At 38.9% G+C, this 15,624-nt stretch overlaps 1 protein-coding gene across 4 annotated transcripts in view; it reads right to left on the bottom strand.

The window, feature by feature from the left end:
* The window catches only part of LRBA (LPS responsive beige-like anchor protein), a 356,696-nt gene that overhangs the window by 245,456 nt on the left and 95,616 nt on the right, over positions 1-15,624 (bottom strand). For 2 of the 4 annotated variants that reach the window (XM_083755165.1, XM_083755167.1), the window contains exons 32-34: positions 7,928-8,006; positions 7,491-7,624; positions 3,701-3,762 (exon numbers count right to left, since the gene is read on the bottom strand). In XM_083755165.1, coding sequence (XP_083611291.1) covers positions 3,701-3,762; positions 7,491-7,624; positions 7,928-8,006 — 275 coding nt within the window. The remainder of the gene's footprint in view (positions 1-3,700; positions 3,763-7,490; positions 7,625-7,927; positions 8,007-15,624) is intronic. The other 2 variants (XM_083755166.1, XM_083755168.1) reach the window with 1 other exon arrangement.

Here is a 15,624-nt window from a genome sequence, read left to right as displayed (position 1 = left end):
GGATTTTACTTCTTATAGCTGAAAGTTGAGGGCTTATTCTAAATCAGATCATCTGAAATAAAAATGCTGATCTTTCATGTAAGAGTTTAGTGGTTCTTGCTCTTCCACCACCTATACAAAAGTCTTTTCTTTTGCAATTGTAAGAGTTACATAGAATTTTCACCTAATAATTCAAAGTAATCCGAAAATAACAGTTTTAATCCAAAGGAACAGGATACAGATAGGATGGCAGAACTCGCAGCCTTTTCTAGATGCATCATTTGCACCACCTGATATCCTCTCCAAAAAAAGGGTTTAAAATACAAATAGTTGTGCAACATCGAACACAAATATTTTAGAGCAGAGTATTTTAAAAGACTGAATTTTAATAAGCTTCAGTACAATTAATTCAGAGAAATAGCTCAGTTAATAGATCTGATAAATAAATCATTGTGCACATGGGAATGTTCACTTACATGCACTTGAATCTGTATGTGCAACCCTACAGAAATCAGCAGTGTTTTTACTCCAAATAGAATCTAACAATACCTTTATATAAGAATGGTGTACTACAGTAGCAAAGAAGTAGATCTACATACATTAAGGACATGATTCATTTAAAAGTAACATGATGCCGAGGATTTCATTCTTTTGGCTGTTTTAATTACTTGGGCAGGAAGCTGGGCCCAGACTAGATGGTATTTTCTAGTTTCAATGTACTATATGCATTTCTGATAAATGGGAAAAGAATAGATGACCTGGCAGAAGGCTCAGACAATAACATGTGATTTACAGGACATAAATGCAGCTACTATAAGATTTATCTGACAGCCCTCTACGATAGTGGACTGTTGAGTATCCGATGGAATGATTTCTAGTCTGGAAAGTCTACTACTGAGTAGCCATACACATTATTTATTTATTAGATGTTTTGGGTTGAAACCATTTTTAAATGATGCACTTCACAATGCTCAGCCATAAATTTAGCTTTAAACTCTGGAGGGGAGGTAGTGTTATTGGAATGTATGTCAGACTGAATTAGGATGAGCAACACAATGCTTTTATAAAGTGGCCTTGAATGCAACGCTGAGTCCTTCAAAAATGATATTAATGTCAAATAAGCAGGAACACTTTTCTGTTAATATTAAATGCAGAATTCCTTATGTTGCAATAGTTAGATAGGAAGGTAAGTATTCAGTGTCAGAACTGAATGTCACTTTAAAAACTGCTTTAGGGTGTTGGGTTATTTTTGTACATTCAGCTGGATTGTTAGGCAGAGAAAAGCAATACTATGTTAAACAACTTGAAATTTTGCTCTCCCGGGGAGGCGGGAAAGCTAAGACACTCCAAAGATACTGGTCAAACATATGGCAGCAAAATCCTTGTCAAAATAATGAACAATTTTTTCTCAAACCACAGGTATTTGGCAAATCATGTGTCAGACAAAGCCTAACACTAAAGCAAGACTAATAGGTATGAGTAAATAATATTTTGAGAGAATTACTGATTAATATTAGGTACATATCATAAAAGTATTAATCAAAGCAGAGATCTAATTTAGCATCATGTCCAACAAATTTGTAAAGTTTTAAATCATGCTTGCAGATGCTTATTTGTAACTACTTTGTATTATTTATATGATTAAAAACTAGTTTTTGACCTGATCTTTCGATCTTTGGCACTCCTTCCTCTCCATCTCTTCTTAAAAAATTAATTAAACTTTTAGCAAGAGGGTCGCTTCACTTCCCCCCTCCCTTGTCCCACAAAAAGAAAAAAAATCAATCAAACTCAACCCCATCTCCTTCCAGTATCTGTAAAATGTCGAGCTGAAATTCAATTTCATATCTCTCAAGCTTTCATGTAGCAACAGACAGTTTACCTCTTAAGAAAATAAATCACTTCTGTGATTGCCATACTGACCTCTCTGAATTAGGAAAATTCAGAGTGAAAAATGTAATTATCACCCCAGATCAAATCTGTATACATCTGGAGCTAATTTGATTTCTTACACCACTTTTGCACAGTCAACGAAATATTTTAGCTACTCTTTGGTATGAAAGGATGTTATGGGTTTGGTTTGCTATATTGGTTTGTTTCAAGCATTTCATATAAAACCTTATGTTTCACTGCTACCAACTCAACTAACCCATTGCCGTATTCTAACATTAGATTACCATTAAAACAGCACTGTGACATGTATGACAAATAGGCACATTAGAGCATGTCATTTATTCCATTTTAGATTGCATCAGTACCAACACTATCCAGTGTGGAGACACACAGCAGTTCTCAAGGTACACTTTGTTTTGCTTTTTTGAGCCAACAAACAAAGGGGACATAACTGAAACTTTGCTATTATTTCCAGTATACAGTAAGGAGATTTTTGCAAGCTTATATGCATTCCAAGAAGAGGAGGAGGAGGAGGAGGAGGAGGAGGAAGAAGAAGAGGAGGATGAGAAAGAAGAAGCAATCCTGTCAACATGGTTCTGACTACATCACTGAATAATAAGGCAACTAGAAACATAACTGGCTCTTCACTAGTTCATTGCAAAAATCCATTAGGTGTAATCTCCAGAAGTAATTGTTTTTATTGCACTTTATTGTCAATGCAGGTTATTGATTTTTCACACCTTCTATGATTCTTTCATTTGTATTCATGAAATGTCCATCAGCACAGTCTAAATACATTTGGCAATATAAGCACTAAAACGAATAAATCGATGTAAAAAAAACATTAATTTTACATTATCCTTATTCGTCAGGCAAGTAAACCATAAGGGCTTTAAATGAAGGTCAAAGGTTTTGAAATGGGTCAAAACCCTTGACCTCTAGACCAATAACCTTCCCATTAAAAAAGGCTATTTTAAAGTTTTAAGTAGGGGAATTTACTACCAGGAAGGTATCATTTTTAAAATGCCAAAAAGAAAAGCTCGATAGAAACCTCATATATAATTACAATGGAGAAAACTAGGAGATGAGTAAAGTGCTATTTGATCTACTACATACTATTATTTGTTGACAACTCTAATTTTTCAGATTAGATTTTCTGTTAATCAAAGTGAAGTGTAACACTGCTTTTCAGAGCAGCAGACATACTGTGTTTCACAGATCAGAAAATTCAAATAGATGGCAACTGTGGTTGAGTTTTTCCCTCAAGCTAATAAAAAGTGATCAACAAGGAGCACTATATATTTTAGAGTTTTTTTACAAACACAAAAAGGCAAAACCTTTTCTTACAATATATCTGAAATACAATTATATTGAATCCATTTCACAGATTTACCTGCTTAAATATAAAGTTACTTAATCCAATGTATGGACCATTATTAAAATACTGGAAAAGGTTAAGGAAACCAAAATTTTAGGACATTATCCAACTGATCACATGAGATAAACTAGTTCCTGTAAAGCATTCATCTTCAGTTGGTGGGTCATACCTCAGTCTAATAAGGATGCTTTTTGGACCACTATGTATTTTGGACCTTTTTCTTAAAAGAAGGCAAAAGGGAAGGGAAAATATTGTGGGGGGGGGGGCAAGGAGAGAGAGAGAGAGATAAAGGACAGTTATATATGGAAAAAAATTAAAAGTAGGGCCTCATGATGTAGGCTAGGGTTAAAGGTGAATCCAGAAAGGTCAAAGACTACTGCTCCAAATCATAATTGCAATTGTAAAGGATTTTTTTTTTAGCAGCAACTCACTCTCAAATCAATTGTAACCCACCTGAGAACAAAGTAGCATGACCAGCTCCACAACAGAACTACTAGATTTCATGCACACCAAACCTAAAGAAAAAGAAAATAGAAAAGATATATAGTGATCTACTTGGGTTTATGTTGCAATTCATATTTAGTACCTCCTGGAAATCCTACCCAAGAGTCTATTTTGTTAGTATTCTCTCTGTATTGTCAGTATGGTTTATATTAACAAACGGAGAAATCTTACAGCTTCAATTTGTTTTAGCATTCAATCCTAATATATCAGTATAAAACATGCTAAAAGCAGGCACCAGTTTTAATCACTGCCATGCAGTATTTTGATATAAAATGATGCCTTGGAGCTATTTAGCTGAGATTACATAAATATTTGTGTTCCAAGTTAATAAACGCATACATAGCATATGGTATATTGATTTATAGTACTTACATTTCTTCACCTTGGAGTGGGTTGATCATTATATATGCAGAGAAGGGAAATGGCTCTATGACCTTTGCTTTCTCCATTGAGCTCTCTCCCTTCAGCCCTCCAGCTATCAATCAAGTTTCCATTTTGTTTCATGGCAGCAGACATCCCAAACACTCTTATTAGTACTTTGACCCTTGACCCTCACCTAAACCTTAGGGGGGGAGGGGAGTGCAAGCAGTACCTATACATTTGTGATTAGTTTATAAACTAATTTGGTTATTATTAGCAATTCACACTTCATACTAGTTTCCTAGTATAATGTGAAAAGGTGTTATCACAGCCTAAGATGGTAGAGTTTCTAGTCATTAACCTGTGCTTCAACATGTTGAGAACTGTTTTGTTTTGGTTTTGCTCCTTTCGGATCAATTATTATTAAAACTAGAAAAACTAACTAAGTCAGCAATATTCAGCATTTAGTGGGTTAGAAAAATATAAAGTCAATAGAGCTAAAGCTGTAAGGCACCTTTTTACTCATATTCTTCTAAACAAGATGTCACAACAATGTAGCTCCCACTGTAAGCACCATACCTAAAAACATAAGACCAGAAACTCGCCACTCACAATGCAATATAATATAGTCTGCACATCTGTTTCACCATCACACATTGAAATACACAAACCTTTTCAAAAAAAACGATTGCTGTAAAATTTAACTACTAGTATTCGAAACAGTTGCTGAAATTTATTCAAGAACCAAACGTTGGTTCTGGAAATACCCACAACAGCCACATTCAAACATAACAGTAAGCCAAGGGCCTAAACTAAACTGCATGAGCTACATGCTGGTACATGCAGCATGACCACTAGTACTTTTCCCTTCCCCTGGTGTGAGTAGGTAAGCAAAGCTTAGTGTTATATCTAAACCTGGGATCATGGTTTGTGTGCCCTAAGAAACCACAACTGCTAAACAGGTTTAAACCATGATTTGTTGTTGGCTTACTGGCTGTCAATTGTTAGGACAGAGCAAGGCACGATCCCAGGTTCAGATGAATGCTTAGCTGTTCCCTTCCATATTTGTTTATTGCTCATGCCAAGGGAGAAGTAAAGTCGGAGTGATCAGGCCGCATGCACCAGCATGTACACAGTATGGTTTATTAAGCCAAGAACCATGGCTTACTAATAGGTGAAAGCATACTTCATATGTACAAAATCTTGTTGCAGGAATTTTACAACACAGGAAAGCGTTTTAAGACTTCTTTTAAAATGGGCAAACCAATTAACATTCTGCATTGAACAGGCCTTAGTAAAGAAAGCTTCTTCAAAATGGCCTGTGCCAGTTTTTATTGCACATTGCTCTACTATTCTTAGTTAAATAATAACTGCATGTTCTGTGAAATGGTTGAAAGAAACCAATTATGATGGAATCATAATCCTTCATAATTTTATTTTGTTACCATATTTTCTAGCTTCAAACAGAAGTGTGTTACATGCATCACAGTGAAATATGCCAGTACTGAGAAACCACATTTTTATTTCTATGATCTAATGGACTTCCAATTGCCTTGAAGTGTTCTCCTCTCCAACAAGAGAGTGCCACATCTGTGCCTACGAACACATCTTAGTATCTAGTGCCACTCACTTTACCCCCATGGAAGTTGTTATGTGCTCTAATTTGGAGGCATGGTAGAAGTTACTGGAAGAATCACAGAAACTAGACACCTAAATGAAAAATGGGCATTGAAACGGGCAAAGGGGAAAATCAGCACTGTGAATGATTGTATGCTAAGAATCAATCCAGGAGAGAAGAACAAGCCCTTTAAACCAAATTGTCTAGTTCACAAATCATTTCTGCCTCCTAATACTCTATCTTAATTCTGCCCAGCAAAAGACCACCATCTGCCTGCTTTGTTATAAGGCAAGTTTCTCTGTGCAAATCAGTCTCAGATGTTCAAGGGAACTGTGTGTTTCCTGCTCTCCTGTTTCTCTAGAAACTGCCTTTCCTTCTCATGTTTTTCTACTCTACAAATTGCTTCTCTTGAACTTTTTTTGCACAAAGTTTTTCTTATTCATTCAGTCTGCAAAATACTGAAGAGAACCTGCTCTCAGCCTCTTTGATATTAAAACTATACAGTACCTTACATTGATCAACTTGATACACTTGGCTGCTTCAACCTTTGAAACTGACAGCGCATCTAGATCATACAGACTTTTTGCTGGACAAGCAATGCTAAATACATTTTCCCCACCCCCTTTAAAATCAGAACAGAACCCATGCCATCATATGCAAGAAGGAACTTTGCTCTTTAAAAGGCACTAAGCTATTCAATAGTCACAAAGGAATAGAAGAACTGGTTTAATCTAATCTTATATCTTATTTATGGCATTGATAAAGATAAGATGCTTCAGTCAAAGGCAAAAGTTCAACAAAAATTCTAGTCTACCAGTGAACTTGAATTCTTGCTAAACTTTGCCTATGAATGGCTGCTGAAAAATGATAGCCCCCCTTTTTTTAAAGGCTAATGCCACCCAATACTGTTCTGATTCCTACTCCTACAACTTATAGCAGGGATGGGGAACCTGTTGCCGTCCAGATGTTGTTGAACTCCAATTCCCATCAGTCTAGCCAGCATGATGATAGAAGTTATAAGCTCAAGAGTATCTGGAGGGTCAGATGTTCCCCATCAGTGACAAAGACACCTAGAATGATGGCAAGGGTATCTCAACCTGAAACACTGAGAACCAGGCTGTTCAACAAAACTGGTGAAGTTCTGAGTCTAGAATGGCTGTAACATGAAGCCAATACAGCTACAATAGGCTATATCTTTGACTTAATGGAGTAATGGCAGAGAAGGAGAACAAGAAAGACAGAGAGGATTGGCCATGAGAAGAACCAATTTAAAAAGAGCATTAGAGAAGGAGAAGTGGATGGAAGGAACAGCTTATCAGATAGAACCAGGGCATTTAAGTTCCTGGGGAGGAAGAAAGACTGGGAGACAGATAGTTGTACATGTACACTGGAGTTCTCAGCACCCGCTTTCTTAATGCAGGCCCTTACACCTTACAAAAAGGCTAATTCTTGGAGACTGTCCTTTTTAGTATTTGATGTAGCATGAAGGTCTGCAACATGAACAAGAAAAAACATGACAACTCCAATATGTATATATCTCCTTATGAACCTTTGGGGAGCCTACCCATAGTAGATGAAAAATAATCCTAAAATTTAGATAATAGAATATCATAGAAGCAAGTTAATAGGAAAATTCTAGTGTGATTTGGGTATTGCTTAAAGAATTCTATTACATAAAAAGTAACATTAAAACTTCATCTTTTTTGCATTTTTAAGTATTAAAGTATTTAACCTGATAAGGAATTAAAGGGGGGAACTTACTTGTACCTTCTATCAGTAGCTCTTGCCCATGGCTACCCAAAAGAGTACGTGACAGGAAAGGAGCAAAATCCACAAATATCTCTCTCAGAAGTGGGGCAGCCTTTTCCAAAGCATGCTCAAGCCTTTCTGTAATGCTAAGAGATTGACAAGGTTGAAGAGGGGGACCCCAGGAAGCTAAAATGCTGCAAGAATATGAATATATGTTCACAAAAGTACAAAATGCATCAACAGGAGTTCCCAAACCAGTTGCTAAACACCACTGTGCTTTATTTCTTTTTAAGTTACAGTAGTAGTGATAGAAATCTAAAACTTCCTATTGACCTCAAATGAAAGAGCACAATCCACTCCGAAGTGAAGAGTGAGTCCCATAATTACTTAAATAAATAGGAAAGTGATACACCCCGGTTCAAGAAAGTTAAAAGTTATTTAAAAAATACCTCATGTTTGAAGCAGAATCCTCAGGCACAGAAGAAACTGTAGGAACAGATGGTAATCTTGAATTTGACGATCCACTGCCTGCAGAAGATTTTAATAGAGCTTAGATAGCATATTAGCATATGAAGCTTCCTTAAATGGATTCAGACCATGGGTCCATCTAATTCAGAGCTGTTTACTGAGACAATACTCTGTGGTAACAGCTCTCCACAGCCTTAAGCAGAGATCTTCATTAGTTCTATTATCCAAGAACCTTTTAGCTCAAGGTACCAGTGACTGAAATGTACATCATCAGTGGAAAACCAGGCAATTATGGCCAAGCCATGCCTACCTGCCAAGTGACATATGATGTAGGAAGGGTAAAAGGACCAAAAGGAGCTTCTGAAATGCCTATTAGCTGATGATTGTGCTTCAGATGAATCATGTACAGTGCTTCTGAGAACAGCAGTCTTTGCAAGCCCCTTATGAATAACCCTGTGGTGCTTTGAAGTCCCAACAATCAGATTCAAAGCACCACATCATCTGACCTTGTAATGTCAGGTGAGTGGTCCCACCCACCAGTCCAAATGGGAAGTAGGGGAGATAAGGATCTGGTTGTTGGGATCAACTTCCTTGACAGGGTTAAGCTATGACCTGTCTGTATCTGCACAGGAAGCAGACAGGTCACACACCCTAATTCCATGCAATGAATGCCCCCAAATGCACATGTGGGCTTGATATTACCTGTATTAATTCTCGCATTTTTATATGATGTACACAGCTCCCTCTCTAGCTTTGCAACATTTGTTGCAAAGATGCTGCTTAACAAAGTTCCTTGTGCATCAGAGGCCTAGCATTTTCACAAAGTGGGGTATAGGCTTTTTTTTTTTAAAAAAAAACAAGTTTGCAGTACCCTTCTGTTACATTGTCCACCGCAAATCAACTAGCAGTCCTCCTTGTTGCCAGAAGTGTGCCTGAACCACTATAAATTCCAAACCACTGAAACAAGGTCAGCAATAAATATGAAGACATCCTGGATAACACTTGCAAACATGTTGCTGTTGCATACCCTACCACCTGCCATGACACTAGTACCTCTTTAGCATTCCATATGCAGCCATCTCTAGGCACTCAGCCTTCAGTGGTGGTGCTTCAGAAATATGTCCTCCATCACATATATCTTTTGAATATATCTTTGAACATATATCTTTTGAAAAATAGTTTAACTTGGGGACAGGAGTGGGTTGGGAAAGAAGGGTGATACAATGCACGGGACAATTTCATCAGGGAAAGTCAGGTCACTGACTTTTTGGACACAACAAAAGGCTAAAATAAGGATGCCAGATGCTGTGGGAGGGGGGAATAATGGTTTGCTATTGTTCTTAGCTTCATTATGTGAGATACACACCACACACACACAAACATTGTAATTTTATGTTGAGAACCACCTTGAGATCTACAGATGAAGGGTGGTATACAAATTTAATCAATAATAACATTAAAATCTGAGATAATTTTTCCCCACTAATAGCTTGCAGGACTTTCCAACAGAAGCATCCATGCCAACATCTCTTCCTTCAGGTCAGAGACTGTTGACTGACAGATCGATTGTTTTCATAACATTTATACACTGAGTGATTGTAAAAACAAAAGAAAACCTCAAAACAGTTTATAAAAGATAAAAACAGTACAATCGATAGAAAATTACAACCCTACTTTAAAATATACAAAAGTTAAAACACTAAAACTGATTAAAATGACCTCAACTTTTCTAAGCACCTGGGTAGGCTTGTCTAAACAGGAATGTTTTCAGTAGGTGCTAAAAAGAGTACAGTGAAGGCACCTGCTTGATCTCAATAAGCAGGTAGTTCCAAAATGCAGGCGCTGCCACAGTAAACAATCAAGTTCTTACAAATGCAGAACAGGTATTATATGGCACCTGTAGTTGTGCCAATCGAAGAGGCTGAGTGGGCACATGTAGGGAAGGCACACAGCACACAATACAATTATACACACACAAACACAGAGTGTGGACAACATAGCTTAATTCTTCATATAGACCTGGAATACCATTGTTCGGTGGTTCTCCAACTGTGAGATAGTCCTGACACCTTTTCTGTACCTTGGACCGATATATGAAAAAGTAACGATGTATAGAGTCTTAACAGTTTATCATGCTAGTTGCACTTTTGAGAGATGGAGAGGAGGAAGAAAGAAGTCCCCCTTCTTTTTCTTTCCTCTAACCTTGAAATGCTTTGGGGATCCTATTTGTTTAGAGCTTGCTAACCCCAGGCAAAATTTACGAGTAAGCACTATTAGGCAAAGAATCTATTTTCTTCCAAAGAGAAAGTATTCCTAACCACCTTGGGTAGCTAACTTCGACAAAAAGTATGAACTGCTATCAGTTTAAACTTGCCTCTATGTAGCAGGGCTAGGAAATAACCTCAAAAAAACCCTACTAGTATTTTTGTTCAAAGTGAGTAAGATAAAGTTGTTCCAATAAGAATAAGTTGTTCCAATAAGAATAAAGGTAAAGGTAAAGGTACCCCTGCCCATACGGGCCAGTCTTGCCAGACTCTAGGGTTGTGCGCCCATCTCACTCAAGAGGCCGGGGGGCCAGCGCTGTCCGCAGACACTTCCGGGTCACGTGGCCAGCGTGACAAGCTGCATCTGGCAAGCCAGCGCAGCACACGGAACGCCATTTACCTTCCCGCTAGTAAGCAGTCCCTATTTATCTACTTGCACCCGGGGTGCTTTCGAACTGCTAGGTTGGCAGGCGCTGGGACCGAGCAACGGGAGCGCACCCCGCCGCGGGGATTCGAACCGCCAACCTTTCGATCGGCAAGTCCTAGGTGCTGAGGCTTTAACCCACAGCGCCACCCGCGTCCCTTCCAATAAGAATAAGTTGTTCCAATTCTTTAAAAATTGTTTGCTCCTCAGAAACATAATTGGCAGGTATCAAATAGTAATTGGAGGGGCTGAAGCATGTAGCAGAATGAAACCTTGCTAAAGCTTCAAATATTGGGGCGCGGGTGGGAACAGACCAATTCCATAGTGGCCTGAACTATCAAAATAGGATGCCTCTATTTCTCCAACATACGATGGATGGATAACACAAAGCTTGAGATGTGTTTCTAATTATTATTTGAGACTCTGTCCATGATTTTGTTCTGCTGTCAGTGGATAACGTTGCCCCAGTTTTTGCTGCCATGTTTCCTAATGAGTAGAAGAATGCCAGTCACAGTAAATGGCAGTGAATAGGTGGGGAATCTATAGGTGAAGAATCCATAAAAAGAGGTGCAATCAATCGTATTGTTGTAGAGTTGGAAGGGGCCACCAAGTGTCATCTAATCTAACCTTCTGCAATGCAGGAATCTTAGCTTAAGCACCCATGACATGACAGATGGCCATCCAACCTCTGCTTGAAAACCTTCAATGATGGAGAGTCCACCACCTTCCGAGGGAGTCCATCCCACTGTTAAACAGCTCTTAACATCAGAAAGTTATTCCTAACGTTTAGTCAGAATCTCCTTTATTGTAATTTGAATCCATTGATTCGGGTCCTACCCTCTGGAGCAGGAGAAAACAAGCTTGCTCCATCTTCTATGGGACAGCCCTTCAGATATTTGAAGATGGCTTTCATACCATTACTCAAGTCTTCTCTTTCTCCAGGCTAAACATACCCTACTCTCTCAATTGTTCCTCACAAGGCTTCCAGACCCTTATCTGAATCAGTCTAAGTAGAAAGTTGTGCTCATTTTCTGCTTGCGGTAGATGGCAACATGGTAGGCTGACTTTGACACAATGCTAACATGCAGTTTAGCAATAAAACAATGGGTAATAGTCAACTAAGTTTTACTCAGAAACACTGAAATTAATTAATATGACTAAGTGAAGTCCAGTGATTTCACTACTCTAAGTAAAACGTAGTTGAATATCACCTAATACATCTATTTGAGCCACTGACTCAGACACTCCCTACCGCCTTCTGGCATGGCCATCAGGAGATTGGAAGACTTTCCTTCTGTTTTTAATTAATCACAGTTTCTCATGCCATCCAAACCTGGCTAACTATGACTAATGTTAACTATGCTTAGTGGAAATAAGCCAACTTTAAACCATAGTTTCTGAAGCTGGCTTGCTTTCACTAACCATACTTAAGATTAATCACAGTTTAGGGACGCGGGTGGTGCTGTGGTCTAAACCACTGAGTCTTGGGCTTGCCGATCAGAAGGTCGGCGGTTCGAATCCCCACAATGGGGTGAGCTCCCGTTGCTCGGTCCCAGCTCCTGCCAACCTAGCGGTTCGAAAGCACGTCAAAGTGCAAGTAGATAAATAGGTACCGCTCCAGCGGGAAGGTAAATGGCATTTCCATGCGCTGCTCTGGTTTTGCCAAAAGCGGCTTAGTCATGCTGGCCACATGACCCAGAAAAACTGTCTATGGACAAACGTCGGCTCCCTCAGCCAGTAAAGCGAGATGTGCGCCACAACCCCAGAGTCGTTCGCGACTGGACTTAACTGTCAGGGTTCCTTTACCTTTTTTAACACACTAAACTGTAGTTAATCTAAGACAATTCAAAACTTTCTAATCTGCTTGTGACCATGTCAGAGGTGGTACTAATAGTTATGTGTATTCTAACATTTGTGCAAAAATACCAATCTGAAATAGTCAGCATATAATATTGCTAGAATGCTAGTAAACGACTGAAAATTTCAACAGTAGCATTTAAAATGTTTTTTAATTTGCCAAATATAGATATTACCACACATTTCAGAAGGCAAACCAGTAAGTCCAAAAATATGTTTTATTGGGTTTCGGGTTTTTTCGTTGTTAACAATCCTGACCCATCAGGATATAACTATAAATTTAAAAGAAATAATGTTAAGCTATCTAAAATATCAGCCCTTGATTTTGGACACTCAGAATAAGCAATATGGCTTTTAGTTACTCTAACTAGCTGAACAAATAGGTTTATGATAGAAAACCTGGCACACTTCCAGCAAAAATTAAGTTTTTTATTGTGGCACATGCTGCTTCAAGTTACATTTCCCATGCAGCTAGAATCAGCTGAATAAATGCAGCAGTGAAACTCATCTGTAGGAAAGGGAAAGGGAAAGAGAGTCCACACAATGGTCTCACCCCTAAAGTAAGCCCCCAATCAAGGCCTGCATCTTGGCAGTGATCTTAAATGATTATCACTGAATTATACCAGTTATCTCAACAGTGGCACTGGTTTGTCTAGCTCAGTGGTTTTCAAACTTTTTTTTCTTTGAGCCACACTTTCAGAATAAAAATCTGCTCATGCCACACCAATATTTTTAATGACAAGAAATGGGAAACAAAAGGAAACAACAACTAGAAGTGTTAGATTTATAACATAGAACACAACTACTTTATAATATGATCATGGGGCATCCAGAAAGTATAAAACAATGCAGCTATATAGGAACATGAATCATTCCCAAAATATAATACTGATTGTCCTTAAATCTTCCAGCCACAATTGCCACCCTTTCCTGCCACACCAGTATGGAACATCACACCCTTTGAGAACCACTGGTCTAGCCAGAACAATTGAAAACAACCATCTGCTTTAAACAGAGGTTGATTACATCAAATTAAGCTGAATACAAAGAAATGCTACACAAACTGGGGGGGCAGGGGGAACATAGCAAATGATTTTTATGGAAAATCCATGTGTGTCATGATTGTGGATTAGTGATTTTGCTTTTTTAATTTGTCACTGTTGGACAGTCTCTCTGACATTTAATAGCAAGAAAATACTTTAAAATGTTGTCCATCAGGGAAATTTCCCGAAAAGCACTTTTAAACAACAACAAATATTCTAATGAAGCCTATAATCTCAATCTTTTTAAAACTGTAATCCAAGGCAACATATTTCTTTCAGCAAACAAGATCATTCAAAAATGGGCAAAGAACAAAAATACCAGTTACATGTTATTTTGCAGAAGACTTCAAAGCAGTATTTCATGTTAAAGCTCTTTGGATAAGGACTAAATGTAGTTTTCAACTACAGGTTTCATTTAAGGGATAGCTTTTGTGCATTTAGAGGAAAAGAGACATTTCAGAAGCATGTTTTCATCTAAAACACACATGCAAGTAAGTGCGGTAGCTACTTCAAACATGTGGAACCAAAGTGACTTATCTCTCTTATCCTTTCACTGATAAACTGGCTCCTTCAAACTGACAGTTTTACAGACATTTGCAAGGACATAAAAGAAAATGCAAATAGATCATCTGTCTCGCACCCTTCTAGTGAAAGCTTATTGTTTATTCAAGGTCCCCAAGGGTCTAAACAAATAATGTCTCTAGCAATAAACTGTCCTTAAAAGGAAGTGCTGCTCCCAAAATGCTTGCATGTCTTTGAATGTACATATGCAAAGAAAAGTGATACCTAATGTGCAGTTTAATGACAAGGCCACAGCTACTAGAAAAAGCCGCCCCCGCCTCCCTTGTCTAACAAAGTCCAGCAAGGATCAGAAACAAAGGATTTCTTTTTTAAAAGGAGTATCTAGTTAAGTAATGATTTGGCTTCCTTGCTGAAAACTTTCTGGGCCAGTCTACAGGGAATAAACAAAGAAAAATTTAAACTACTAAAGATAAATTATTATTTACTTTTAAAAAAGAAATCCTTTTCTCTATACCAAGAACTGCACAACGTTATTTTGCTCCAAAAACCTTCCAAGCAAGCAGGGCAACATTAAGGAAACACTATGGGGCACAATCATTACTCTTCAGCATAAACCGGGCTTCCTCAACCTTGGCCCTCCAGATGTTTTTGGCCTACAACTCCCACAATCCCTAGCTAGCACAACCAGTGGTCAGGGATGATGGGAACTGTAGTCTCAAAACATCTGGAGGGCCAAGGTTGAGGAAGCCTGGCCTAACCCACTGTTGGCCAAATTTGGCCCTCCAGCTGTTTGGGACTACAACTCCCATCATCTCTGTCATGGTCTGGTTCACGGGCGATCAAAGTCCCGGTAGGGGACGTCAGGACCAGGGGCAAGATGGCGGGGTGGGAGCAGGAATGGGGGTCCAGAAGTCAGGAGCCAAGAGTCTGAGGGTCAGAGAGCCGGGAGTCAAGAAGCAAAGGGTCTGAGGGTCAGGAAGCAAGGTGTCAAGAAGTCAAGGGTCCGAGGATCAAGAAGCAGGGACTCAAGAAGCCAAGGTTCAAGGATCAGGAAGCAAGAAGCCAAACGCAGCAAGACAGGAAGTGTGTTGCTGTGGCAAAGAGCCGAAGGGAAATGCTGACCTTAGATCCCTTCCCAGCTCTTGCCACCAAGTGCTGTGAGTTACCAATTGGCTTCACCTGTGAGGCTGCAACTCGCCTCTTCAGAACAAGCATAGGAAGGCCCCAGTCCTGCAAAGTCCTATTGGTCACAGGGCCTGGCTCCTGCATGCACACCTGACAATCTCTAGCTAACAGGACCAGTGGTCAGGGATGATGGGAAATGTAGTCCCAAAACAGCTGGAGGGCCGAGTTTGGTCACCACTGCCAAACTATCAGTTTGGAATAGTTACAGATAGGTAGCCGTGTTGGTCTGCCATAGTCAAAACAAAAAAAATTCCTTCCAGTAGCACCTTAAAGACCAACTAAGTCAGTTCTTGGTATGAGCTTTCGTGTGCATGCACACTTCTTCAGATACACTGAAACAGAAGTTTCCAGACCCTTCTATATAGTGAGAAGGTGGGGAGGGG

The sequence above is a fragment of the Podarcis gaigeae genome (assembly GCF_964106915.1).
Source record: "Podarcis gaigeae genome assembly, chromosome: 9".
Lineage (NCBI taxonomy): Eukaryota > Metazoa > Chordata > Lepidosauria > Squamata > Lacertidae > Podarcis > Podarcis gaigeae.
This window is presented reverse-complemented; position numbering and strand designations above follow the sequence as displayed.